Here is a 27,129-nt window from a genome sequence, read left to right as displayed (position 1 = left end):
GGGAGAGTTAGGAGAGGGCAGAGGGAGAGAAAGAGAAAAAGAATGAGAGATGAGCGAGGGAGGGAGGGATGGAGAGAGCGTTAGGAGAGCAGAGGGCAGAGAGAGAGAAAGAATGAGAGAGGGAGAGAGCAAGGGAAATAGAGAAGATGAGGGAGCAGGATAGGGGGAGATAAAGAGCAAGAGAGGGAGGGTTCTAGTACTTTTTGTCCAATAAATTCAGCTTTAGTCCTATCTCTGATTCTGAACACTGAAAGGGTGACGTAAATCATTGACGTCATAGTTCTATGCGCGTGCGCTGTGCCCGCGCAGTATGTGCGTTTGTTTGTGCACAGGAAGAGGCTGCAGCTGGGCGGGGTCTGCTCCTGCTCAGACCAGGACGGGGACCAGGACTACGACCAGCAGCGCGGTCTACAGCTGGACCTGCGGCGCCTCTTCCCGGTCACATCTGTCCGCAGCTCTCGGTGAAAAGCTCCGGGAGCAGCTCTGGCTCAGGGCGGCATGGGCCGGCGCTGTGGCCGCGCGTAGAGCTGCAGAATGAGCGTAGCGCTGCACGAGCTCCGGAACACCGTGAGTATGCGCACGCGCACGGAGAGCACGACACTCATGCACGCGCAGGGTGACGCGCGTGGGAACGGGCAGAGGTCTGTTTCTGGTCTTGGTCCGGTAGACTGATCACGGACCGAAGGGGGAGGGGCCTAAAGGCATGCGCACATGCACGCGCGCCACTCTGGGACTGGGACCGGACCCGGACCCAGACCCAGACCCAGACCCAGGCCCAGACCCAGGCCAGGTTCTTGTCTCTTGGGCTGAAACCTCAGATATAAATATCACGTGATGAGAATCATAACAAAAAATCTGATGCTGTTTGTAAAGGTTCTAGTTTTTCCTGTTCCACCACATCTGAAACCAGTCTAAACTAGGATTAAATTAGGACTAAACCAGGTCTAGTTTGTACTAACATATGTAGAGTATTGATAGTAATAGTAGTTCTTGCTTTGTTTGCATTACTTTCACTAATTGCAGTATTTGTAGTACTTGCCTTATTTATAATACTAGCAGTACTTGCGGTATTTATAGTAATTGCAGTATTTGCAGGTTAACCTTGTCTCAGGACGACGTGGCAGGCACTGGTCTGTGGTCATGTGATCTGGTGCTGATGCTGTTGTGAGCAGTTGCTGTAGAAACCCAGAGCATCCTTCAAGAGGTTGCCTTAGTAACGACCCGTGCACTTTGAAAACAAGTTTATCTTTACCTCCTGTTTGAGGCATTTATGAGGTCTGGGTGTAACTATATTCTAAAGCACATACATTACTTTCTATATAACATTTATCTACTCTGTTCAGACAGATCAGCAATGAGAGAGTTTGTGTATTTTGTTTGAATATACTTTTCCTCAGAACTCCATGTAAACTTGTATAAATGAGCGAAAGAAAGTGGGCACAGCTAAACTAAGTGAGTGACGTTTCGAGTGTTCTTAATCAGACGTCTGATGGGTACAAGATGGCGGACGGTGCTGCTCAGCGAGCGTGGAGCTGAGAAAACTGGGGACAGAGAAGAGAAGGGAGGCCTTGCAACGGCTGCGATATTCCCCTACTGGAACTTTTTTCTCTGGGGTCAAAGACAACGTTTTTCATTCTTATGCAGAAATGGCTGCTACTACCAACACCAGCCCAATGGGCGCCAATTTGGTTCCACTGCCAAAGTCAACAAGTTTGACTCCAGAACCAAAAAAAATGACAAATGAAACCCAATTGGCTTGACATGCCAGAAACCATTGTGAGACTGTTGAGGGACAAGATGGATGGGAATAAAGCAACAATAATCGAAAAAATTGACAAGAGCTTTGACAGCTTAGCTGTGTTGATCAGCACCAACCCCCAATCTAGCAAGGCACTGATGGAGATCTAAGACACTTTACTCAAGAATGTTGAGAAAGTGAAAGCAAATGTACACATGGTTCAAACAGCCTCTCTGGACCACAAGAACCGAGTCTCCGGTCCGGTCTCACTTGGAGGAGAAGACAACCGAGATAGACCAGTACATTCACTGTTGAAATCTTAGGCTCTACGGTCACCCGGAGATGGAAGGGAGGATGTGAAGAAGCGGCTCATGGACGCCTGCTCCACACTGTTGCAGGACGTGCAAGCAGCCCTGCTGCCCATCCATGTGGATGTGTGCCATCGATTGGGCAGGAGGCTGGCTCACAAGCTTCGCCCTTTTATCATCTGGTTTGCGTCCAGATCGTTCAAGGAGCAGGTCTGGAGATGTGCAAAGGGCTCGGAGTACAATGAGAACGTTGAACTTTGGAGAAGATCTCACGGCGCAGAACAAAGACACAAAACCGGCTGTGGCCACATGTTGAAGCAGCAAGAAACAAGGAAAAAGGCATTCTTTGCGGGTGTCACAATCATAATAGATGGGGGAAAAAGCTGAAGGTCAGCGAACATGACTATATGATTAAATAAGAAGCTTGGTCGTGTGATAAGGTGCAGTTATTTAGTTTTGTTTTTTTTTAAGTTATTGAAATGCATGCATTACAAGCAGATCACATATTCTAGAAGGCTCAATGGCGAGATAAAATATGACAAGCCTATGGAAGCAACTAATCAGCTGGAGTAGCAAGTCTTATTAAATTAGTAACGCACAATTTTGGGAGGTGGATACTATTTGCTACTATTAGCGTTTGAAATTGTGGATAAACAGTTTATTTTGGGCAACATATATATATAGATGTAACTAGCAATGAAAATAAAAAGTTATTTCAAGAATAAGAGATTGGAACTCAAGCATTGACCCTTCTCTTAAGTTCCCCACGATGACCAACATGTGTTCATACCTAAACTGCTGTGATATCTGGAGCGCAAGAAAAGGGAAAAGGGGAAAAGGCAATTTACACGGTGCAATAAAACTTTTAACTCCTCAATCCACAATAGATTACTAGTTAATTTCTAAAGATCTTCAGAATAAAGTGATGAATGGTAATATTAAATCATCTGAGCTCACAGATTCTAGACCCCCTAAATTAAACATACATGTATTACCAGAATTACAAAATGACAACTTGAACGCTGGAAATTAAATCATTCCCTCCTTAAAGATTGTGAATTACATTAGACTATTCAGCAAGAATGCAAAAGAGTAACTCATATATCAAACAACGGGAATATGCAAAATTCCTTACTAGGACAGCAGCGATTAAAGGTCCTATATCATGCAAAATCAACTTTTCAAAGCTTTTGATTGATTCCTGCAGTCTTTAGTGAGAGTACAGTTTTTATTCTTCTCCTCGGATGTGCAGACGGACGGGGCCTACTCACAGCGATGCATCATCCCTGTAAAGTGCCGCTGCACACTACCCTGTTTCAGCCAGTGGTGGGCCGTCTCTGCTAGCCTAAATATAATCAGAATATAATATATATATATATATATATATATATATATATATATATATATATATTTATAAGAAATGAAGAGTTATACTCTTCATTTCATCGCTGCACGGCTTCCAGCCCCAGGTTGAGATTTGGAGGGCTGGTTTTTATGTTAAATCTTTTATCCAATCATATTCAGCCATCATGTATTGCTAGGGATCTAAAATCTGCCCTCAGACCTTCAGACTCAACAGTACTGGTGCTTGTAGCTTAAAGTGAATGGAAATTCAAATTTAGTGTCAACCAATCAGCTGTAGAGTTGGCTCTTGTACGTCTGCCGGCTGTTACACAGGAGCCAGCTAGCAAGAGCAGCACATGCACGTCTTTTAATTGGATTACCAATATTGAGAAGCAGGTCCTATGGGCGGGTCTATGCGGAACCTCAGAATGAGGAAACTGAATTTGACAGACAAATTGATCTGCGTACTATTAAGCTGTTTTTTCAACCCACAATGGCGGAATGAGGAAAAGATATCGATTTGGTCGAGGATATAATTATAGGCCGTGGCTGGAGAGCCGCGTGACCGCGGCATTTCCCTTATAGCCCGTTATAGCCTCATGGCTAACCCTAACCTTAACCCGGCGCGGTCTAAAACGGCGCTAAAACGCGGTCAAATAGCGGCGCAGTTTCAGGAGCCGGCACAAACATAACACGGCAGTTTCGGCCGCGCGCCGCGGCACTGTAGACACTCCCATAATTATAACGCCTCAAGACGAACTTTTCAAGAAAAGTTAGACATCGTAAGGAGCAGTAGTCTGACGCTGCAAAGCCTGTTACAGGCGGGTTCATACGCCACTTTCAAAAGTTACAACGCGGACATCGGCGCGGACAACAACGTGGACAAGGTGACGCAACGCCTGGTTTAACTGCATTTCTGTAGAGTTGCTAGAATTTCAGAAAGTTCCCAAATTTTGAAGTTGCTGCTGTTTGTGCATACAAAGTCCGAATTGCATAAAATTTTTAATCAGTTATTAAACCCTTCGCCCTGAACCAACTTAATTAATTTGGCACGGTAGCCAAACACAGAGTGAAATTAACTTTTACATGGGTAATAAAAAGTGTAGTTTTTGAAATTTTATGACATTTGACACAAAATTCCATTTTGGTATCCCGATTAAAAAAAGTCAACGGGAGCCATGTCATATTTGTTTCGGCATATCCGTAGCAATGACAAAAACCTCCCATGTTATTCCAATGGGGAAATCACCAAATCTCTGAAATGTGAACATGCTGACACTTTATACTTTATACTCCTAGGGCAGTAGCCCGATTAACCTAAAATTTGGTGGGACTTATCTTCAGAAGTGGGCCATCAAAAGTTATCAAAATGTTTATTTTAAAAATCACAGACTTTGTGCGGCACAGCCGTAAACTTTTCCCTTTATATGTAAAGCAAAGTGGAGACGACGCGATAGCAGATCTGAAGGACGGGTGCTTCCCGGATCTTTTTTTTTTTTTACTTTTACTTTACTAGGTTGTTTTAATCATTGTTCATTGTTTTATGTTGCACCAAATCACCAAAGCAAGTTCCTATGTTTGTGAATTCTGTTCATTGACAATAAACCTTTTCTGACTTTGATTCTGATTCTGAACCTGAGGATTTGTCTTGGTGGCTGGAGTCTGGACCCAGGACTTCATTATGTTACAACAAGGTTCTGTATTGTGTTCATCTTTGCTCCATGTAATGAGCACTATTAATGACAGAATGTTGTGATGTCACATGAATAGGTTGCGTAACTATTACTGAGCACAGTACATGTGGTGAGTGCATGTGTCAAAGTAATGATGATGAAATCTATAGTAAAAAAACAAAACAAAATCCCTTTATTTTACTTCCTAATTATATTTTTTTACGTGATTTATTGTATGTCTTTTTTTTTTCGTTTAGACCTGGTTTGGACCAGGTTTGTACCTGACTTGGAACTGATTTGTACCAGGTCTGGACCTGGTTTGGACCGTGTTTAGACCTGGTTTAGACCTGGTTTAGACTTGGTTTAGACCTGGTTTAGTTCTGGTTACATAAGGAGCAGATTCTCTCGTCTCATTACACAAACAGCGTTTCCATGGTGACCAGCGAGTCATCGCCGATGGAGGGGGAGGGGCGAGGAGACGTGTACTTAGGAAAGGAATTGAGGAGAGAGGAGACGAGGAGTGAAGAGTAGAAATCGGAAAAGACAAGGAGAGACAAGGAGAGAGGGAAACAAGAAGAGGAGACAAATGCTTAGAAGAGGAGCTGAGGAGAGATGAGACATGGAGACAAGGAGAGAGGAGAGGAGACAAGGAGAGAGGAGATAGTGATGCAAGAAGAGATGAGACGAGGAGAGAGGAGACAGGGATGCAAGGAGAGATGAGACGAGGAGAGATGAGATGAGGAGAGAGGAGACAGGGAGACGAGGAGAGAGGAGACAGGGATACAAGGAGATGAGATGAGGAGAGAGGAGACAGGGATACAAGGAGAGATGAGACGAGGAGACAGGGATACGAGGAGAGAGGAGACAGGGATACAAGGAGAGAGGAGACAGGGATACGAGGCGAGAGGAGACAGGGATACAAGGAGAGATGAGACGAGGAGAGAGGAGACAGGGATACAAGGAGAGATGAGACGAGGAGACAAGGATACGAGGTGAGAGGAGACAGGGATACAAGGAGAGATGAGACGAGGAGACAGGGATACGAGGAGAGAGGAGACAGGGATACAAGGAGAGATGAGACGAGGAGAGAGGAGACAGGGATACAAGGAGAGATGAGACGAGGAGACAGGGATACGAGGAGAGAGGAGACAGGGATACAAGGAGAGATGAGACGAGGAGAGAGGAGACAGGGATACAAGGAGAGATGAGACGAGGAGAGAGAAGACAAGGATACAAGGAGAGATGAGACGAGGAGAGAGGAGACAGGGATACAAGGAGAGATGAGATGAGGAGAGAGGATACAGGGATACAAGGAGAGATGAGACAAGGAGAGAGGAGACAGGGATACAAGGAGAGATGAGACGAGGAGAGAGAAGACGAGGAGAGAGGAGACGAGGAGAGAGGAGACAGGGATACAAGGAGAGATGAGACGAGGAGAGAGGAGACAGGGATACAAGGAGAGATGAGATGAGGAGAGAGGATACAGGGATACAAGGAGAGATGAGACAAGGAGAGAGGAGACAGGGATACAAGGAGAGATGAGACGAGGAGAGAGGAGACAGGGATACAAGGAGAGATGAGACGAGGAGAGAGGAGACAGGGATACAAGGAGAGATGAGACGAGAGGACAGGGATACAAGGAGAGATGAGACGAGGAGACAGGGATACAAGGAGAGATGAGACGAGGAGAGAGAAGACAGGGATACAAGGAGAGATGAGACGAGGAGAGAGGAGACGAGGATAGAGGAGACAGGGATACAAGGAGAGATGAGACGAGGAGAGAGGAGACAGGGATACAAGGAGAGATGAGACGAGGAGAGAGGAGACAGGGATACAAGGAGAGATGAGACGAGGAGAGAGGAGACAGGGATACAAGGAGAGATGAGACGAGGAGAGAGGAGACAGGGATACAAGGAGAGATGAGACGAGGAGAGAGGACTGGGATACAAGGAGAGATGAGACGAGGAGAGAGGAGACCGGGATACAAGGAGAGAGGAGACGAGAAGACAAGTGCTTAGGAAAAGAGACAAGGATACAAGGAGAGAGGAGATGAGGTAAGAGGAGACGAGTGCTTGAATTTAATTTTCATCTACAGATTACTGTAGTGAGAGGCTGTGACAAGAATCAGCTAATCAACTTATTCTGCCCCGCCCACGTTTGCCTCTTTTTGCCACGGATCAGCACTTCTGTTGTAACGACACTACTGTTGTAACGACACTTATTGTGACGACACTTCTGTTTTAACGACAATTCTGTTGTAACGACACTTCTGTTGTAACGACACTTCTGTTGTAACGACACTTCTGTTGTAACGACACTTCTGTTGTAACGACACTTCTGTTGTAACGACACTTCTGTTTTAACGACACTTCTGTTGTGACGACACTTCTGTTGTAACGACACTTCTGTTGTGACGACACTTCTGTTGTGACGACACTTCTGTTGTAACGACACTTCTGTTGTAACGACACTTCTGTTGTAACGACACCTGTTGTAACGACACTTCTGTTGTGACGACACTTCTGTTGTAACGACACTTCTGTTGTAACGACACTTCTGTTGTAACGACACCTGTTGTAACGACACTTCTGTTTTAACGACACTTCTGTTGTGACGACACTTCTGTTGTGACGACACTTCTGTTGTAACGACACTTCTGTTGTGACGACACTTCTGTTGTGACGACACTTCTGTTGTAACGACACTTCTGTTGTGACGACACTTCTGTTGTAACGACACTACTGTTGTAACGACACTTATTGTGACGACACTTCTGTTGTAACGACACTTCTGTTGTAACGACACTTCTGTTGTAACGACACTTCTGTTGTAACGACACTTCTGTTGTAACGACACCTGTTGTAACGACACCTGTTGTAACGACACTTCTGTTTTAACGACACTTCTGTTGTGATGACACTTCTGTTGTAACGACACTTCTGTTGTAACGACACCTGTTGTAACGACACCTGTTGTAACGACACTTCTGTTTTAACGACACTTCTGTTGTGACGACACTTCTGTTGTGACGACACTTCTGTTGTAACGACACTTCTGTTGTGACGACACTTCTGTTGTGACGACACTTCTGTTGTGACGACACTTCTGTTGTGACGACACTTCTTTTGTAACGACACTTCTGTTGTGACGACACTTCTGTTGTGACGACACTTCTGTTGTGACGACACTTCTGTTGTGACGACACTTCTGTTGTGACGACACTTCTGTTGTGACGACACTTCTGTTGTGACGACACTTCTGTTGTGACGACACTTCTGTTGTGACGACACTTCTGTTGTAACGACACTTCTGTTGTGACGACACTTCTGTTGTGACGACACTTCTTTTGTAACGACACTTCTGTTGTGACGACACTTCTGTTGTGACGACACTTCTGTTGTGACGACACTTCTTTTGTAACGACACTTCTGTTGTAACGACACTTCTGTTGTGACGACACTTCTGTTGTGACGACACTTCTGTTGTAACGACACTTCTGTTGTGACGACACTTCTGTTGTAACGACACTACTGTTGTAACGACACTTATTGTGACGACACTTCTGTTGTAACGACACTTCTGTTGTAACGACACTTCTGTTGTAACGACACTTCTGTTGTAACGACACTTCTGTTGTAACGACACCTGTTGTAACGACACCTGTTGTAACGACACTTCTGTTTTAACGACACTTCTGTTGTGATGACACTTCTGTTGTAACGACACTTCTGTTGTAACGACACCTGTTGTAACGACACCTGTTGTAACGACACTTCTGTTTTAACGACACTTCTGTTGTGACGACACTTCTGTTGTGACGACACTTCTGTTGTAACGACACTTCTGTTGTGACGACACTTCTGTTGTGACGACACTTCTGTTGTGACGACACTTCTGTTGTGACGACACTTCTGTTGTGACGACACTTCTTTTGTAACGACACTTCTGTTGTGACGACACTTCTGTTGTGACGACACTTCTGTTGTGACGACACTTCTGTTGTGACGACACTTCTGTTGTGACGACACTTCTGTTGTGACGACACTTCTGTTGTGACGACACTTCTGTTGTGACGACACTTCTGTTGTGACGACACTTCTGTTGTAACGACACTTCTGTTGTGACGACACTTCTGTTGTGACGACACTTCTGTTGTGACGACACTTCTGTTGTGACGACACTTCTGTTGTGACGACACTTCTTTTGTAACGACACTTCTGTTGTAACGACACTTCTGTTGTGACGACACTTCTGTTGTGACGACACTTCTGTTGTGACGACACTTCTGTTGTGACGACACTTCTGTTGTGACGACACTTCTGTTGTGACGACACTTCTGTTGTGACGACACTTCTGTTGTGACGACACTTCTGTTGTGACGACACTTCTGTTGTGACGACACTTCTGTTGTAACGACACTTCTGTTGTGACGACACTTCTGTTGTGACGACACTTCTGTTGTGACGACACTTCTGTTGTGACGACACTTCTGTTGTGACGACACTTCTGTTGTGACGACACTTGCTCTAAAGTAGATTGATTTGTGTTAAATGTCCAACGTTCACATGAACAACATCAACACTGCACCGAGTCCCTGTGGCAGCTGGTGATGCAAAATATAGAGGGAGCTATTTGACATTACTGTGTTTTTTCTAGAAAATGTGAATATTCTACATATTTTTGAATATTTTAGTGTATAAATACACATTTACAATTTAACTTATCAAGTAAACAAACTTTATTTCCACTTTTGGTAATGGTAATACTATGACTTGGAGGCAGATTCCATTTGTGAGAAAATACATTTGACATAAAATTACATTTAACACTTTATAAAATAAAGAGCAAAACAAAAATATCAGTGATACTGTACATTATAGTGCATAGTAGCAATTACTACATGAAGAGAATTTAAAAAACACAAACAATAGTTGGTGCCTGTTTCAAAAAACAGAACACAAAACAAAAAGATCAGCTTCTAAGTGGCATTAGTTAACCTGAACTACATTTGATAACATTTTACATTTTCATATTTAATCATCACAGACATTATTGCTCATGGAAAGTTGTTCTTAAAGACATGTAATTTATAGCATTCTCATGGGTTTTCTAATAACCAAACCTTCTACTATTGGCATTATCCAGCATAATAAAGTCTAAAACACTCCTGTTTGGTGTGCTCAAGGTAACGGAGCACAAGTGCTACACTGGTTCGACACATCAGATGTCCGATGGGCTCGGATTGATAAGAAATCAGCCGTTTTCACTTCATCACGAATATAGTTTTTATTCACAGCCAGCAAACAGTGGAGGAGCTCATTCTGAATGGTTTTGGACGTACCTTTGAACACAGACGCTCCGTTCTAGTGCAGCACAGTGTCTAAGGAAGACGCAAAACAGACCAGTCCCGCAAAATCCCTTATTATTGGAGGTGTCGGTCTCGTCATGGCTTCGTAAAGCCAGTTGTGTGGTAGCCTGTCCCAGCTAAGCTAACTTCAGACAGTTGTCCATATCCATTTTTGTGTTTTTGTATGTTCTCAAATCGGTGTTTCATGTCCCGGACACCATTTTCACACCGAGCCCGGTCTGTACATGCAGTTTTAGAAAGTAAACAGGGAAGACAAAAAAGAGCAATAGCGTCACTGCAACCAGCTAGCCACGGCCTGTCGCTGTACCAAGCTGACGAAAGCCGTCTTTTTTAACCTCCTGTCTGACATTAATAGCAGGCTGGTCCGGTCTACTTTCCTTTATATGTTTCTTTCAAAAGGCTTCTGAAACACCTGCTACGCTGCGTGTCCAGCGTAAACAGCCTAGCTCCAATGGTGTAGACACACTACACTAAATGGAAAGAAAGTTTTAATGTGGCTTTTCTCATAAAGATGCAGTCACTTTTCTTGGCTTGATTGGCTCGATTTTCCAACAGCCCACAGCCGAAGTTGAAAAGAGACGCCGCAGAAAAAGTATCTTATAAATATATTTTTTCTTTTACATATTTAAACTAATAATAAAATAACATAATTCTGAACAGGCTCAGATCTGGTCCAGGCTCAGATCTGGGTCCTTAGCAGGATTTTACGGGTGGTGCAGAGTCGGCGTTAGCTTAAATAAACTTGACTTCCTGTGTTTATGCCCCACTTCCTGCACTTCCCGTCTCCGTGACAACGCTCTTAAAGACTCTGAGGAGGCTTTTAAGTCCAGGTCCAGTCTCGAGTCTCAGTTTAAACTCAAATCTGAACAAGAAACATTTCATAAATCTAACTTTACACTCTGACTTTGTGTTTCAGATGTCCAAATACAAACGGACTACGCTGGATGAAGAGGATGGCTCAGATGCCCTCCCAGAGTCCAGTCCCGGTGTAGACTCTGATCAGGACCAGGTGGAAGTGGGCTTCAGGAAGTCCGGACCAGGTCTTCTGGGGAGGCGGACTCGTCTGGAACTTCTCCTTGGAGTTTTGCTTCTACTCTCAGTCCTGGCTCTGTTCATCTGCGTCCTCCTGCTGGGACTAGGACTGGGCCCAGGTAAGACCCTCCTCTGGGACTGGGACTAGGTAAGACCCTCCTCTGGGACTGGGACTGGGACCAGGGAAGACCCTCCTCTGGGACTGGGACTGGGACCAGGTAAGACCCTCCTCTGAGACTGGGACCAGGGAAGACCCTCCTCTGAGACTGGGACCAGATAAGACCCTTCTCTGGGACTGGGACCAGGTAAGACCCTCCTCTGGGACGGGGACCAAGTAAGACCCTCTTCTGGGACGGGGACCAGGTAAGACCCTCCTCTGGGACGGGGACCAAGTAAGACCCTCTTCTGGGACGGGGACCAGGTAAGACCCTTCTCTGGGACGGGGACCAAGTAAGACCCTCTTCTGGGACGGGGACCAGGTAAGACCCTCCTCTGGGACGGGGACCAAGTAAGACCCTCTTCTGGGACGGGGACCAGGTAAGACCCTTCTCTGGGACCAAACCACCTTAAAGCTTGGGTTAGACCTGATTTAGACCTCATTTATGGAGAAATTATCATAAATATCCCATATGTTTTTTTTATTCAATATTTGCCGATACGATAGATCTTAAAATCCATAGCAAGGCCCACACATGTATTTTAAATGAGGTTAGCTTTTAATTTAAGTCAAAATAATAACAAAATGTATTCATGTATTCACAACTTTAGACCTGGTTCTGGTTCTCTTGCAGACCGCCGGGCCGTGTGTCTGACCCAGGCCTGTGTCTCGGTGGCGGCTCAGATCGTGGAGGCCTTAGACCGGACTGTGGACCCATGTCAGGACTTTTACCAGTTCTCGTGCGGTGGTTGGATCCGGAGAAACCCACTTCCTGATGGACGATCGAGATGGTCCACCTTCAACAGCATCTGGGAGCAGAACCAGGCCCTGCTCAAGCACCTGCTGGGTAAAGCTGACCTCTGACCCCTGACCCTGAGAGCAGAGCCGGTCACACATGCAGCCTGACCTGGGAATTTACCTGCATTTTGTCAAAGCAGCGACGTGTGTGAATAAAGCCAGAGCTGAATTCCGGTATTAGCCTCTCCGATTAGCTTCTCTGATTAGCTGGTCCGATTAGCTTCTCAGATTAGCTTCTCCGATTAGCTTCTCCGATTAGCTGCTCGGGTTACCTTCTCCGATTAGCTGCTCCAATTAGCTTCTCCAATTAGCTGCTCAGATTAGCTTCTCCGATTAGCCTCTCCGATTAGCTTCTCAGATTAGCCTCTCCGATTAGCTTCTCAGATTAGCCTCTCCAATTAGCTTCTCCGATTAGCCTCTCCAATTGGCTTCTCCGATTAGCCTCTCCGATTAGCCTTTCCGATTAGCTTCTTCCATTAGCCTCCGATTAGCTTCTCCGATTAGCTTTTGCGATTCCACAAACGAAAACAACGAATTATTTTTGCATGTTTTTGTTGTATTCATTTTGTATTGTGTATTTATGATTATATTTCTGAACATATATCACAAAACTTTATATACAGGTAGAAAAAAAAGCACAGGAAATATTTTCTGTAGCTTGCCTCCTTAACTGATGCATTCAACAAAAAGGGAAATGACAAAACTCTTAATTACTCTGGAAAAACTAACTAGTATTTTAAAAACTAAAAATACCTCAAACAAGTAACATTTTAGCCAATATTTTATGCTAGACATTTAGGAGCCCGAAGCTGAGATGCTAACCCCCTTTGAACGTGTAGCATATATATATAAATATAAATATATCCCGGCTCCGCCCCTCCTGCAGTGTCTCGTCTCTTCTGAAGAACAGATCGAGGCTCTAAACCAGCTCGATGCATCACACGTCTTTTCACATTCTCTCAGAGAGGCCAATTTTCGTTACTGTTTGTAGAAAACGTATGAGGATCAAAACTGTGGGCTCTTGTTTAATTGTAAAAGGAACAGGGCACAAAAAGCCTATTGTAATTCAGTCCAAACTGTCTGGTCAGGCTGGTGCCCCTCGGAGCCCCCGATGCCCTGATATTAACCATGTATTCACTGAGACTCAAAGAGTTTGTGGCGGTGAATTTAGGGGCCACTCTTGCCCAGACACCCTGGCACAGAGCAGGTCACCAGCTTCACCAGCTTCACCAACAGATAATCCTGTCCAAATATAAATGCGGTTTAGCACGTCTCCACCTGGACAGACCAACTATGTCTGTGCCTCGGACGCTCTTTTTCACAGCACCATACGTTCAGTTCCTGTCTCTCCACTCAACTCCCACCTCCTTTCTCCTAACCCCTCGTCTCCTCCCTCCTTGCCTCCTAACCCCTCGTCTCCTCTCTCCTTGCCTCCTAACCCCTCGTCTCCTCTCTCCTTGCCTCCTAACCCCTTGTGTCCTTGTTTCCTCAGAGAACGGCACTTTTCCGGGGAACTCGAGCGCTGGAGGCAGTGAAGCCGAGAGGAAAACACAGGCGTATTATCTGTCCTGCCTGAACTCAGCCAAGATCGACGAGCTCGGAGCCACGCCCCTGACACAGCTCATCAGCAAGGTCTGGACCTGGACTAAGACCTGGACCAAGACCTGGACTAAGACCTGGACTAAGACCTGGACTAAGACCTGGACTAAGACCGGGACTAAGACCGGGACTAAGACCTGGACTAAGACCTGGACTAAGACCTGGACTAAGACCTGGACTAAGACCTGGACTAAGACCTGGACTAAGACCGGGACTAAGACCGGGACTAAGACCGGGACTAAGACCGGGACTAAGACCTGGACTGAGACCAGGACTGAGACCAGGACTGAGACCAGGACTAAGACCTGGACTAAGACCTGGACTAAGACCAGGACTAAGACCAGGACTAAAACAAGGACTAAAACAAGGACTAAGACCAGGACTGAGACCAGGACTGAGACCAGGACTAAGACCAGGACTAAGACCAGGACTAAGACCAGGACTAAGACGTGGACAAAGACGTGGACAAAGACGTGGACTCAGACCAGCTCACTCTGCCCCCTGCTGGTGCTCAGGTCGGTGGCTGGAACATCACTGGACCCTGGGAGAAAGACAACTTCATGGAGGTTCTGAAGGTGGTGTCAGGTCCTCTGCGAGCTCAGCCTTTCTTCAGCGTTTCAGTTAGCACCGACCCCAAGAGCTCCAACAGTAACGTCATACAGGTACTCACCACAAGCAGGTACCACAAGCAACCACAAGCAGGTACTCACAAACACAGGTACTCACCACAAGCAAATACTCACCACAAGCAGGTACTCACAAACACAGGTACTCACCACAAGCAGTAAGAAAGCATAATTTGCATTTAAACTTGGCAGACCGACGTCTGAGATCAAATCAAGCTTTTACTGAGAATGACTGGGATTTATTCTTGATTATTACAAAAACATTGGACGTGAGGAACACGTTGGGAATGTTTTCATTTTGCGTTTCTGTTCGTGTCTCAGAAATAGCACAGACTACTCTAAAGCCCAGATGCCCTAACGTCTTTTTAAACCGCACTAGTACAAAGTGTTTAATGTGTGTCTCCTGTGCCATAGGTCGACCAATCAGGGCTCTTCTTACCCTCCAGAGACTATTACCTCAACAAGACAGCCAATGAGAAGGTGAGGACCGGTCACATGGCCTGAACCAGGACCAATTTTTATATATTTATTTAGAAAGCATATCAAGTCGGAAAAAAGAATACCATATTTTCCGAGAAGAAAAAAAAAACATGTATAAGTCGCACTAGAGTCGTATTTTTGGGGGAAATTTATTTGATTAAATTCCAGACCAAGAACAGACATTTCCTCTTGAAATGCAATTTAAAACAATCACAGATGAGAGAACATGGTGAATTGGGGTTCGAATGCTAACGTAACACCTTCAGCTACATGACGCACAGACAACCAACTGCGGTAAGTGTCTGGTATGTTAACGTAACATATTAACAGTTATTCAGATAACTATAAAGAACATGCTAACAAGTTTACCAAAGCATCAGTTTTACCCCAAATCACTAAATCCATTGAATTCTTCTTCCTCTGTGTCACTTCTAAACAACTCCACAAACTCCGGAGGTAGAGGAAGTGCAGATTCTTCTTCTGCGTTACTTAGAGCCTAGAGCGAAAATAACAAATAATATCGCATATAAGTTGCTCTGAAGTATAAGTCCCCGCCAAAGCATCCCGGCCAAACTATGTAAAAAGGTGCGACTTATAGTCCGGACAATATGGTATACCAATACAAATATACAAACCTCTGCTCCTCACAGTTCTTCTTCTGCTCCTCACAGCTCCTCTGTTCCTCACATTTCTTCCTCTGCTCATCACAGTGCCTCCTCACAGCTCCTCCTCACAGCGCCTCCTCACAGCGCCTCCTCACAGCTCCTCTGTTCCTCACATTTCTTCCTCTGCTCCTCACAGCTCCTCCTCACAGCGCCTCCTCACAGCTCCTCACAGCTCCTCCTCACAGCGCCTCCTCACAGCTCCTCTGTTCCTCACATTTCTTCCTCTGCTCCTCACAGCGCCTCCTCACAGCTCCTCCTCACAGCGCCTCCTCACAGCTCCTCACAGCTCCTCCTCACAGCGCCTCCTCACAGCGCCTCCTCACAGCGCCTCCTCACAGCTCCTCACAGCGCCTCCTCACAGCGCCTCCTCACAGCGCCTCCTCACAGCTCCTCCTCACAGCTCCTCCTCACAGCGCCTCCTCACAGCGCCTCCTCACAGCGCCTCCTCACAGCTCCTCCTCACAGTTCTTCTCTCCCGCAGGTGTTGGCTGCTTACCTGGACTACATGGTGGAGCTGGGGACTCTTCTGGGCGGAGAGCGAGACTCGACTCTGGTCCAGATGAAGCAGATCTTGGACTTCGAGACTGTTTTGGCCAATCTCACTGTTCCTCAAGACCAGAGACGAGACGAGGAGAAGATCTACAACAAGATCTCCATCGCAGAGCTGCAGGTACCAGGATGAGAAAGACTCACACCGCTACTGCTCTGACGAATAAAGATGTCACGTTTGAACCATTCTTCCCTATTAATAAGACCAAACAGTCAACGTTACTCCTGCCCTTTGTGTCCAGTTTTATTAAGTCCAAATAAAGTGAATGTGACAAAAACAGATTAGTAAGTACTGTGCATTTCGCTGTCTTCCTGGAGCGTTCCATTGTCGAAAAATATTCCGTTTGTTTTTTAAGAAAAATACATTTCGACTTTTATCTAGACATCATTCTCAATCTGTGGATCTAGTCTGAGAACAAGGGTTTTTATCCTACTCTGAGTATGCCCTGCCCACCGGGCGGAGCCTCCTGATAATAGCCTGTCCTGTATTTGTTTTTGTTTACACTGCTCTTTGTTACCTAACAGCCCTTTAATGGGCCATAGAAATACTATTGTGACTTGACTGCTGCTCCTCATCACCGATAAGTACCTGATTAGCATCTGAATGGCCAGGACTGCTGTACACTGCTAGAAGATTGAATTTTATAGAATGAATTAAAAATGCTTCCAGAGTGCTTCCCATTATATTGTGACCTGAATAATCACAATTATGGATTAAACCGATAACCTTGATCTCCTCCTCCTCTTTCTCATTTGTCCTCCTCTTCCTCCTCTCTCTCCTCTCTTCCTCCTCTCTCTCCTCTCCTCTCTCTCTCCTCTCTTCCTCCTCTCTCTCCTCTCCTCTCTCTCTCTCCTCTGTCCTCTCTCTCTCCTCTCTTCCTCCTCTCTCCCCTCCTCTCTCCTCTTCTTCTTCAGACTCTGGCTCCTGCCGTGGACTGGTTGGACCTTCTCTCCTTCAGTTTGTCTCCTCTGGACCTGAACGACACAGAGCCTGTGGTGCTTTACGCCAAAGAATATCTCCAACAAGTGTCAGATCTCATCAACAAGACGCACAAGAGGTGAGAAGCACAAGTGATACACAAAAGACACACAAGAGACAGCGTGAAACGGTGTGTTTCTTCCTCTGGTGGCAGTTTGCTGAATAACTACATGGTTTGGACATTGGTGCAGAAAAGTGTGACGAGTTTGGACCAAAGGTTTGAAAATGCTCAGGACAAACTCCTCGAGAGTCTCTACGGAACAAAGAAGGTAAAAAACATGAACACACCCCGTGCACATGGGTCATTATAGTGTGTGTGTGTGTGTGTTTCAGTCGTGCACATGGGTCCTTATAACGTGTGTGTGTGTGTGTTTCAGTTGTGCACATGGGTCATAATGTGTGTGTGTGTTTCAGTTGTGCACATGGGTCATAATGTGTGTGTGTTTCAGTTGTGCACATGGGTCATAATGTGTGTGTGTGTTTCAGTTGTGCACATGGGTCATAATGTGTGTGTGTGTGTTTCAGTTGTGCACATGGGTCATAATGTGTGTGTGTGTGTGTTTCAGTTGTGCACATGGGTCATAATGTGTGTGTGTTTCAGTTGTGCACATGGGTCATAATGTGTGTGTTTCAGTTGTGCACATGGGTCATAATGTGTGTGTTTCAGTTGTGCACATGGGTCATAATGTGTGTGTTTCAGTTGTGCACATGGGTCATAATGTGTGTGTGTGTGTGTGTGTGTTTCAGTTGTGCACATGGGTCATAATGTGTGTGTGTGTGTGTTTCAGTTGTGCACATGGGTCATAATGTGTGTGTTTTTCAGTTGTGCACATGGTCATAATGTGTGTGTGTGTGTTTCAGTTGTGCACATGGGTCATAATGTGTGTGTGTGTTTCAGTTGTGCACATGGGTCATAATGTGTGTGTGTGTGTTTCAGTTGTGCACATGGGTCATAATGTGTGTGTGTTTCAGTTGTGCACATGGGTCATAATGTGTGTGTTTCAGTTGTGCACATGGGTCATAATGTGTGTGTGTGTGTGTGTGTGTTTCAGTTGTGCACATGGGTCATAATGTGTGTGTGTGTGTGTGTTTCAGTTGTGCACATGGTCATAATGTGTGTGTTTTTCAGTTGTGCACATGGTCATAATGTGTGTGTGTGTGTGTTTCAGTTGTGCACATGGTCATAATGTGTGTGTTTTTCAGTTGTGCACATGGTCATAATGTGTGTGTGTGTGTTTCAGTTGTGCACATGGGTCATAATGTGTGTGTTTCAGTTGTGCACATGGGTCATAATGTGTGTGTGTGTTTCAGTTGTGCACATGGGTCATAATGTGTGTGTGTTTCAGTTGTGCACATGGGTCATAATGTGTGTGTGTGTGTGTTTCAGTTGTGCACGTGGGTCATAATGTGTGTGTTTCAGTTGTGCACATGGGTCATAATGTGTGTGTGTGTGTTTCAGTTGTGCACATGGGTCATAATGTGTGTGTGTGTTTCAGTTGTGCACATGGGTCATAATGTGTGTGTGTGTTTCAGTTGTGCACGTGGGTCATAATGTGTGTGTTTCAGTTGTGCACATGGGTCATAATGTGTGTGTTTGTGTTTCAATTGTGCACATGGGTCATAATGTGTGTGTGTGTATGTGTTTCAGTCGTGCACGCCGCGCTGGCAGACTTGTATCGGTTACACAGACGACACTCTGGGCTTCGCTCTCGGAGCACTTTTTGTCAAAGCAACGTTCGACAAACACAGCAAAGGAATCGTGAGTATCAGCCAATCGAAGCACAGGAACACAGCCACAGACCAATCAGAGCACAGGAACAAAGCCACTGACCAATCAGAGCACAAGAACATCAACCCAGCTCACTCCAGATTGATCTGTGTCTCACTTTGAAGAGACTATGGACTAGATTGCACCGTAGACTGCTGGTTATAGGCCGTTCTTTGTAGGCTTTTGTTTGTAGGCTGTAGACTGTTGGTTGTAGGCTGTAGACTGTTGGTTGTAGACTGTAGACTGCTGGTTGTAGACTGTAGACTGCTGGTTGTAGGCTGTTGGTTGTAGACTGTAGGCTTTTGGTTGTAGGCTGTTGGTTGTAGACTGTAGACTGCTGGTTGTAGGCTGTAGACTGTAGGCTGTTGGTTGTAGGCTGTAGGCTGTTGGTTGTAGACTGTAGGCTTTTGGTTGTAGGCTGTAGCTGATGTTTTTGTTTTCAGGCGGAGGAGATGATAAACGAGATCCGGACGGCTTTTAAACAGGGTCTGGACCAACTGCACTGGATGGACCCAGAGACCAAACAGAATGCCAAGGAGAAGGTGGGTCCTACATCCTACATCCAAACTCTTACCTCCTACACACTTACACCGAGACAGTCCTACGTTAGAGCAGCAAGATGTATCTATCAGATCCAATCTTCAATGGTCAAAATCAACAAATCAAAGACTCTGATTATTCAAGTTCTTTTTAAACAGCAAATAATGTTTCTTCTGTAAAAACTCTGTAGTTCAGACTCCACAAACATATTCTCTGAAGTTCAGTCTCTCAGATGTTAAAGCTCCTGGACGAGTTTAAAACGTGAAACACCAAAACGAGCATCAAACTGTAAAAACATATTTTCCCTCCACTTCAGGCAGACTCCATCTACGACATGATCGGATTCCCCGAGTTCATCCTGGACCCGAAAGAACTGGATGATGTTTATGATGGGGTGAGTCCAGGACCAGGACCAGGACCAGAATACAGAAGGAGCTGAACCGGTTTCCTTGTGTTTTCAGTACGACGTGTCTGAGGACAGTTTCTTCCAGAACATGTTGAACTTCTACAACTTCTCGTCTCGAGTCATGGCGGATCAGCTGAGGAAGACGCCCAACAAAGACCAGTGAGTGTAGTCCTGCTATAGACCCGCCGTAGACCTGCTGCAATACCACTAACCCTGCCCCTTTCCCGGCGCAGGTGGAGCATGACTCCGCCCACAGTTAATGCCTACTATATGCCAACAAAGAACGGCATCGTGTTTCCAGCCGGGATTCTTCAGGCACCGTTCTATGCCCATGACCACCCCAAGTACGGACCGGGGTTAGACCGGGTTTAGGCTGGTTCTTGTCCAGCTTTAGTCCTGTTTTAATCCAGTTGTAGTCCCATTTTTGTCCAGTTTTAGTCCCACTTTAGTCCTGTTTTAATCCAGTTTTAGTCTAGTTTTAGTCCAGTTTTTGTCTAGTTTTAGTCCAGTTTTAGCCCTGTTTTAGCCCTGTTTCAGCCCTGTTTTGTCCAGTTTAAGATACGTTTTAGTCCTATTCTAGCCCTGTTTTAGTCCTTTTTTAGCCCTCTTTAAGTCCAGTTTTAGTCTTGTTTTAGTCCAGTTTAAGTCTCGTTTTAGTCCAGTTCTTGCCCTCTTTTAGTCCAGTTTTATCCCTGTTTTAGTCCAGTTTAAATCCTGTTTTAGTCCAGTTCTTGCCCTCTTTTAGTCCAGTTTTATCCCTGTTTTAGTCCAGTTTAAATCCTTTTTAGTCCTGTTTTAGTCCAGTTCTAGCCCTGTTTTAGTTCAGTTTTAGTTCGAGCCCTCGTTCAGACCTGGTTCTGTTTCAGGGCGCTGAACTTCGGGGGGATTGGAGTGGTGATGGGACATGAGCTGACGCACGCTTTCGACGACCAGGGTGAGTCCAGAGTCCAGAGTCCAGACCTCAGATGGTCCTGGTACTGGTTCTGACCCAGCTCTCGTCTGTTCCAGGGCGTGAGTATGACAAGGAGGGGAACCTGCGTCCCTGGTGGCAGAACGGTTCCGTGTTGGCGTTCTCGGAGCGCAGTCACTGTATGGAACAGCAGTACCAGAACTACAGCGAGAACGGAGAGAACGTGAACGGAAAACAGACGCTCGGAGAGAACATGGCCGACAACGGAGGACTGAAGGCGGCTTACAAGGTGAGGGCGGGGCTTAGGGAAGAGGGGAGGGGCTAGCAGATGGAAACGAAAAATAATCATTTGTCACCTTTTCCTGCCCGGGCCCAGATACTTTGGCATAAGTTCAAGTTCATAGTAACCAAAGATTTGTTCAATACAATTTACTCTTGGAACATAAAGTGTTCTCCAGTTAAATACTTGCTCAAGGTTTCTTTCTCTCTGTGAAAACTATGATATCGTCAGATTTTGATAAAACTACATTTAAACTGAGGCCACAGAACACACAATAAAAACGAAGAAACCATGAGTTATGTTTGGTCTCAGTCCTGGTCCTTGGTCTGGTTTCAGGCTTACCGCTCGTGGGTGCAGAAACATGGAGAGGAGAAGCTTCTTCCTGCCGTGAATCTCACCAACGATCAGCTGTTCTTTGTGGGATTCGCTCAGGTCTGTGTCAGATGCCCTCCCGTCCTTTGTGTCCGATGCCATTCCTGTGTCAGTCTGCAGAATGTCTTCTTGCTCTTCGCCACATTTCACACTGCACCTTTCTGTCTAATAAAACCTACAGGAAAGTTCTGGAATAATAGTGTTTTTCAAAAATGCCGGTGCCGCGCAGCCAAAGGGAGGGGCGGTGTCAAACCTTCTCTTAAGCCAGTGTCCGCTACAAGCTTTTGTCCATTCGCGGCAAAAGATTTCTGATTGTGGCTCAAAATGGTGGCTCATAGTTCCCGGAGTGAGACCCTGGATCTACTGCTGCAAAGAACTTCTCTGCGTCCCAGAAAGCATTTTTCTCACCTACAGCTTTAACAAAGATTAGCTTTTGTGGCGATTTTTGCCTATTTTCATGTCATTGGCTATTGTTTGGTTGAAAATCCTTCAGTTTTCTGAGATTTAAAACATAAAATCTCAGACTGCGCTACTTCTGGGCACACAACTACTGGATGTAGCTAGCCGCTAAACTGGTGACATGCGCTAGCGAGAACGCTCCATTGATTTGAATGGACCGCCATCTTGCTCCCTGGGGGCTTGAGTGAGACAAAGATTAAACTTAGAACTGTCATATGACCAAAGACGATTTGATCGATTAATTTATATTAAACTGATTTTAGAATCTTGTCCTCCTGTCGTTGCGGCTATGATCAATCTGTCAAACATGTAACATAAAAGTGCAGCAGAGGAGCTCCACTGTAAACGGGACCTTATCACATCTTTTCTCTTTCACTAAGTCACTTTTACAAACGCAAAAACACAGCTAGCATGTTGGACTAGCATGTTGAGCTAGCATGTCGCGCTAGCCTAGGGTGACCAGATTTTCAAAATGAAAAACTGGGACGCACACGAATTTGGGGTAATAATGAAATTGTAAAAAACACAGGTAATTAAGTAAATTTTTATGCCCTTTGTCAATTCATGGCTTTTTCACTCACTTGTTGTCAGTTTTTTGTTCTGGTTATACTAAAGCCAGATTTCTCATTTTTGGACAAAGAAACAACAATGTACTCAACTCTTTACTTTTGGCGGTCTCAAAGTGGTCAAAAACTGGGCAACTGGGACTTGTCTTGTATAAAACTGGGACAAATCAGTGGTTTGGGACACAGGGCTCTAATCTGGTACTTTCCCGGTTCCCTCTGTCTGATGTCTGTCCCCCTGTCTGATGTCTGTCCCCCTCTCTGATGTCTGTCCGCCTCTCTGATGTCTGTCCCCCACTCTGATGTCTGTCCCCCTCTCTGATGTCTGTCCGCCTCTCTGATGTCTGTCCCCCACTCTGATGTCTGTCCCCCTCTCTGATGTCTGTCCCCCTCTCTGATGTCTGTCCCCCTCTCTGATGTCTGTCCGCCTCTCTGATGTCTGTCCCCCACTCTGATGTCTGTCCCCCTCTCTGATGTCTGTCCGCCTCTCTGATGTCTGTCCGCCTCTCTGATGTCTGTCCGCCTCTCTGATGTCTGTCCCCCTCTCTGATGTCTGTCCCCCTCTCTGATGTCTGTCCGCCTCTCTGATGTCTGTCCCCCACTCTGATGTCTGTTCCCCTGTCTGATGTCTGTCCCCCTGTCTGATGTCTGTCCCCCTGTCTGATGTCTGTCCCCCTCTCTGATGTCTGTCCCCCTCTCTGATGTCTGTCCGCCTCTCTGATGTCTGTCCCCCACTCTGATGTCTGTCCCCCTCTCTGATGTCTGTCCGCCTCTCTGATGTCTGTCCCCCTCTCTGATGTCTGTCCGCCTCTCTGATGTCTGTCCGCCTCTCTGATGTCTGTCCCCCACTTTGATGTCTGTTCCCCTCTCTGATGTCTGTCCCCCACTCTGATGTCTGTCCCCCTCTACGATGTCCGCCCCCCCTCTCTGATGTCTGTTCTGTCCCCCTCTGATGTCTGTCCACCTCTCCAATGTCTGTCCCCCTCTGAGGTCTGTCCTGTCCCTCTCTCTGATGTCTGTCCCCCTCTCCGATGTCTGTCCCCCTCTCTGATGTCTGTCCCCCTCTCTGATGTCTGTCCCCCTCTGAGGTCTGTTCTGTCCCCCTCTGATGTCTGTACCCCTCTCCGATGTCTGTCCACCTCTCCAATGTCTGTCCCCCTCTGAGGTCTGTCCTGTCCCTCTCTCTGATGTCTGTCCGCCTCTCTGATGTCTGTCCCCCACTCTGATGTCTGTCCCCCACTCTGATGTCTGTCCCCCACTCTGATGTCTGTCCCCCTCTACGATGTCCGCCCCCCCTCTCTGATGTCCGCCCCCCTCTGAGGTCTGTTCTGTCCCCCTCTGATGTCTGTCCACCTCTCCAATGTCTGTCCCCCTCTGAGGTCTGTCCTGTCCCTCTCTCTGATGTCTGTCCACCTCTCCGATGTCTGTCCCCCTCTCTGATGTCTGTCCCCCTCTGAGGTCTGTTCTGTCCCCCTCTGATGTCTGTACCCCTCTCCGATGTCTGTCCACCTCTCCAATGTCTGTCCCCCTCTGATGTCCGTACCCCTCTCCGATGTCTGTCCACCTCTCCAATGTCTGTCCCCCTCTGAGGTCTGTCCTGTCCCTCTCTCTGATGTCCGCCCCCCTCTCTGATGTATTTCCCTCACTGATGTTTGTCCCCCTCTCAGAGCCTGGCTCCCTCTATGACGTCAGTACTCTCTGTCCGTCCCCCTCTCTGTCCGTCTGTCCGTCCCCCTCTCTCTGATGTCCGTCCCCCTCTCTGATGTCCGTCCTCCTCTCTGATGTCTGCTTCTCTCTACCTCAGGTGTGGTGCTCAGTCCGGACTCCAGAGAGCGCTCACGAGGGCCTAGTCACGGATCCTCACAGTCCTCCTCGGTTCCGCGTCATTGGAACGTTGGCAAACTCGCCGGACTTCAGCCGTCACTTCTCGTGTCCGTTCGGCTCCCCCATGAACCCGGGCGAGCGCTGTGAGGTGTGGTGAGGCTATCGGAGCGCCCGAGGATCCAGGGGGCGGAGCCAGGGCCACAACGCACCAATCACAGCCTCACAACTCAGCGAAGGAACCTCCCACTCACAGAAAGGAACCTCAGAGGAAACAAGTTTCCCCTCCCTGTGTGTCCAGAAGAGCTCAAGTTACTTTAATGAACCATTTCTCTTAAAAAGTACAACTTTATCACTATTTATTGATTTTTTTTTTTTTTTATTACTCTGAAAATAAGTTATTACTTAACAGGCACTGCTGCTCCCTAATTGTTTTATTTTTTTATTTTCAGTTTTAAGTAAGATAAAACATTGCACATATTTTTGTAAATTAACATTGAGTAACAAAAAAACATAAATAATAGTTTTTAAGAGAAAAAGATGTTTGTGATTTGAGCTGCGACCTATAATGTGCCCTGCCGTTCTACAGTCTGACCAATAGGATGCAGCTTTGCGACTTGGGGATGGGGCTTACACTGGACTGCACCAATAGGAAGTGTCTTATAGACTGTGGACCAATCACAGATGTTTGTTTGGGGCCAAAAGTGTAATTCTTATTATTTAACAGGAAGTGAAGGAGCCAATGAGAAGTGCCAAACTGACTCAGGAGCGGGGCTAAGGGGAGCCGGCCAATCACAGGTGACAGGAAGTAGAAATATGTGTTGTATTTTTAGAGTGAAATATTTAATTTAATGTGTGTGTCCTGAGCAGAGACCCCTGAGGGCCCCAAACCAGAATATTGAATGTTTTAAGAGATAAAAGGTTTCATAATTGAATGTAATGTCAAAGAGTAAAAGACATGTTAGTAGTAGTAAAACAGTAAAACATTTAGAAACCACACATTTCTTTGGTGAATCTGCTCGTCTTTTACCGTTTCACTGTCGACGCAGTGGCACAGCTTCAGCCTCACAGTGAGAAGGTCCTGGGTTTGACTCCCGGTCCTTTCTGTGGAGTTTGCATGTACCTCTGTGTCTGCTTCACTATATTAAATATCTAAAATTATAGTTCTTTTTGTGAACTTCAAAGTCACAGCAGCGTCGCTTCACTAAAGTGTGGATTCTAAAGTGAAGAAAATCAAACAGTTTTTGGTCAATAAAAGACGAGCCAATTAACAAAGTTCCAACATTCCCTCTGAAAAACGATTTAATTCTCAGCTGGATTTTCCTGCTTTGGAAAGGTTAATGAAAGTTTAAAATATTCTCACGCTCTGTTCAATCCAGTTTTGTGAGTGTGAGTTTTACGAACCAGGATTTTCCAGAATCTGAAAAACCTCTGCCTTTGGGGCCCTCTGGTGGACACTGTAGTCACTGTGACTCTTGTTTGTCAAAATCTGATGCCTTTAAATAAATCCTGTCACCACAAGCTTTCTGGTCCAGTCTCTTTACTGTGACACTTTATTAGGTATAGCTTAGAACATGCGACGTTCTCTGGAACAAATGGAGAACATGAGCTGAAATTAGTTTTTGTTTTAATCCTCTGTGATTCTAGTCAACCAAAACAATATATATAACTATATAAAATGTCCTTCTCACTGATGACAAAGGGCACCACTTTCACCTTCATCTTCCACGCCCTCGCCAGCTTTTCTCTGAGCCCATGGTATTTCTCCAGTTTATCGGCTCAGGAGAGCTGTAAAAGGCGTGGAAGGTGAAAGTGATGTCCGTGGTCATCGAAGCACTCGGAGCATTGCCCCCCAAATTGGAGGAGGGGCAAAAACAGATCCCTGGAGAAACATCAGACATCTCACTCCCGAAAAGTGCAGTGCAGGAACAGCAAAGATACTGAAGAACCCTCAAGCTCCCAGGCCTGTATTAAATATATATATACATTATATATGATTATTCATATTTATATATGTATATGTATCTATTTATTTAGAGAGAGCTGCTGCTCCTGTAGTAACACTGTAATGACACTTGTAATTGTCCTTAAAAAAATAATCCATCCATCCATCCATCTTCTGCCGCTTTATCCGGGGCCGGGTCGCGGGGGCAGCAGTCTGAGCAGGGACTCCCAGACTTCCCTCTCCCCAGACACTTCCTCTAACTCCTCCGGGGGGATCCCGAGGCGTTCCCAGGCCAGCCGAGAGACATAGTCTCTCCAGCGTGTCCTGGGTCTTCCCCGGGGCCTCTTCCCGGTGGGACATGCCTGAAACACCTCCCGAGGGAGGCGCCCAGGAGGCATCCGAAACAGATGCCCGAGCCACCTCAGCTGGCTCCTCTCGACGTGGAGGAGCAGCGGCTCTACTCCGAGCTCCCCCCGTGTGGCCGAGCTCCTCACCCTATCTCTAAGGGAGCGCCCAGCCACACGGCGGAGGAAACTCATTTCGACCGCTTGTATCCACGATCTTGTTCTTTCGGTCACTACCCAAAGCTCATGACCATAGGTGAGGGTAGGAACGTAGACCGACCGGTAAATAGAGAGCTTTGCCTTTCGGCTCAGCTCCCTCTTTACCACAACAGTCCGATGCAGCGACTGCATCCCTGCAGCCGCTGCACCGATCCGCCTGTCGATCTCACGCTCCATCCTTCCCTC

The 27,129-nt window shown here is 46.2% G+C and overlaps 1 protein-coding gene across 1 annotated transcript; it reads left to right on the top strand.

The window, feature by feature from the left end:
* Positions 1-298: 298 nt before the first annotated feature.
* ece2b (endothelin converting enzyme 2b) lies at positions 299-25,956 on the top strand. Its single transcript, XM_072461960.1, has 18 exons — positions 299-567; positions 11,348-11,582; positions 12,255-12,467; positions 13,911-14,050; positions 14,533-14,679; positions 15,058-15,123; positions 16,270-16,458; positions 17,253-17,395; positions 17,471-17,585; positions 18,965-19,075; positions 19,528-19,626; positions 19,941-20,018; positions 20,086-20,189; positions 20,264-20,374; positions 20,897-20,964; positions 21,039-21,229; positions 21,557-21,652; positions 24,419-25,956. Exons 1-18 carry the CDS (start codon positions 535-537, stop codon positions 24,593-24,595), a joined length of 2,316 nt encoding a protein of 771 aa, XP_072318061.1. The 5' UTR covers positions 299-534; the 3' UTR covers positions 24,596-25,956.
* Positions 25,957-27,129: the final 1,173 nt, after the last annotated feature.

The sequence above is a fragment of the Eucyclogobius newberryi genome, unplaced genomic scaffold (genome assembly GCF_026437365.1).
Source record: "Eucyclogobius newberryi isolate DKJ021-1_F unplaced genomic scaffold, fEucNew1.0.hap1 SCAF_10, whole genome shotgun sequence".
Classification (NCBI taxonomy): Eukaryota; Metazoa; Chordata; class Actinopteri; order Gobiiformes; family Gobiidae; genus Eucyclogobius; species Eucyclogobius newberryi.
Note: the sequence above shows the minus strand (reverse complement) of the source record. Positions and strands in the feature narration are given on the sequence as shown.

Excerpts from the sequence above, each read along its gene's own strand:
- ece2b (XM_072461960.1), top strand. The coding sequence starts at position 535 with ATGAGCGTAGCGCTGCACGAGCTCCGGAACACC. Across the intron at positions 19,076-19,527 it reads ACAAACACAGCAAAGGAATC|GCGGAGGAGATGATAAACGA; the intron begins GTGAGTATCAGC and ends TTTTGTTTTCAG. Across the intron at positions 20,965-21,038 it reads GCACGCTTTCGACGACCAGG|GGCGTGAGTATGACAAGGAG; the intron begins GTGAGTCCAGAG and ends CGTCTGTTCCAG.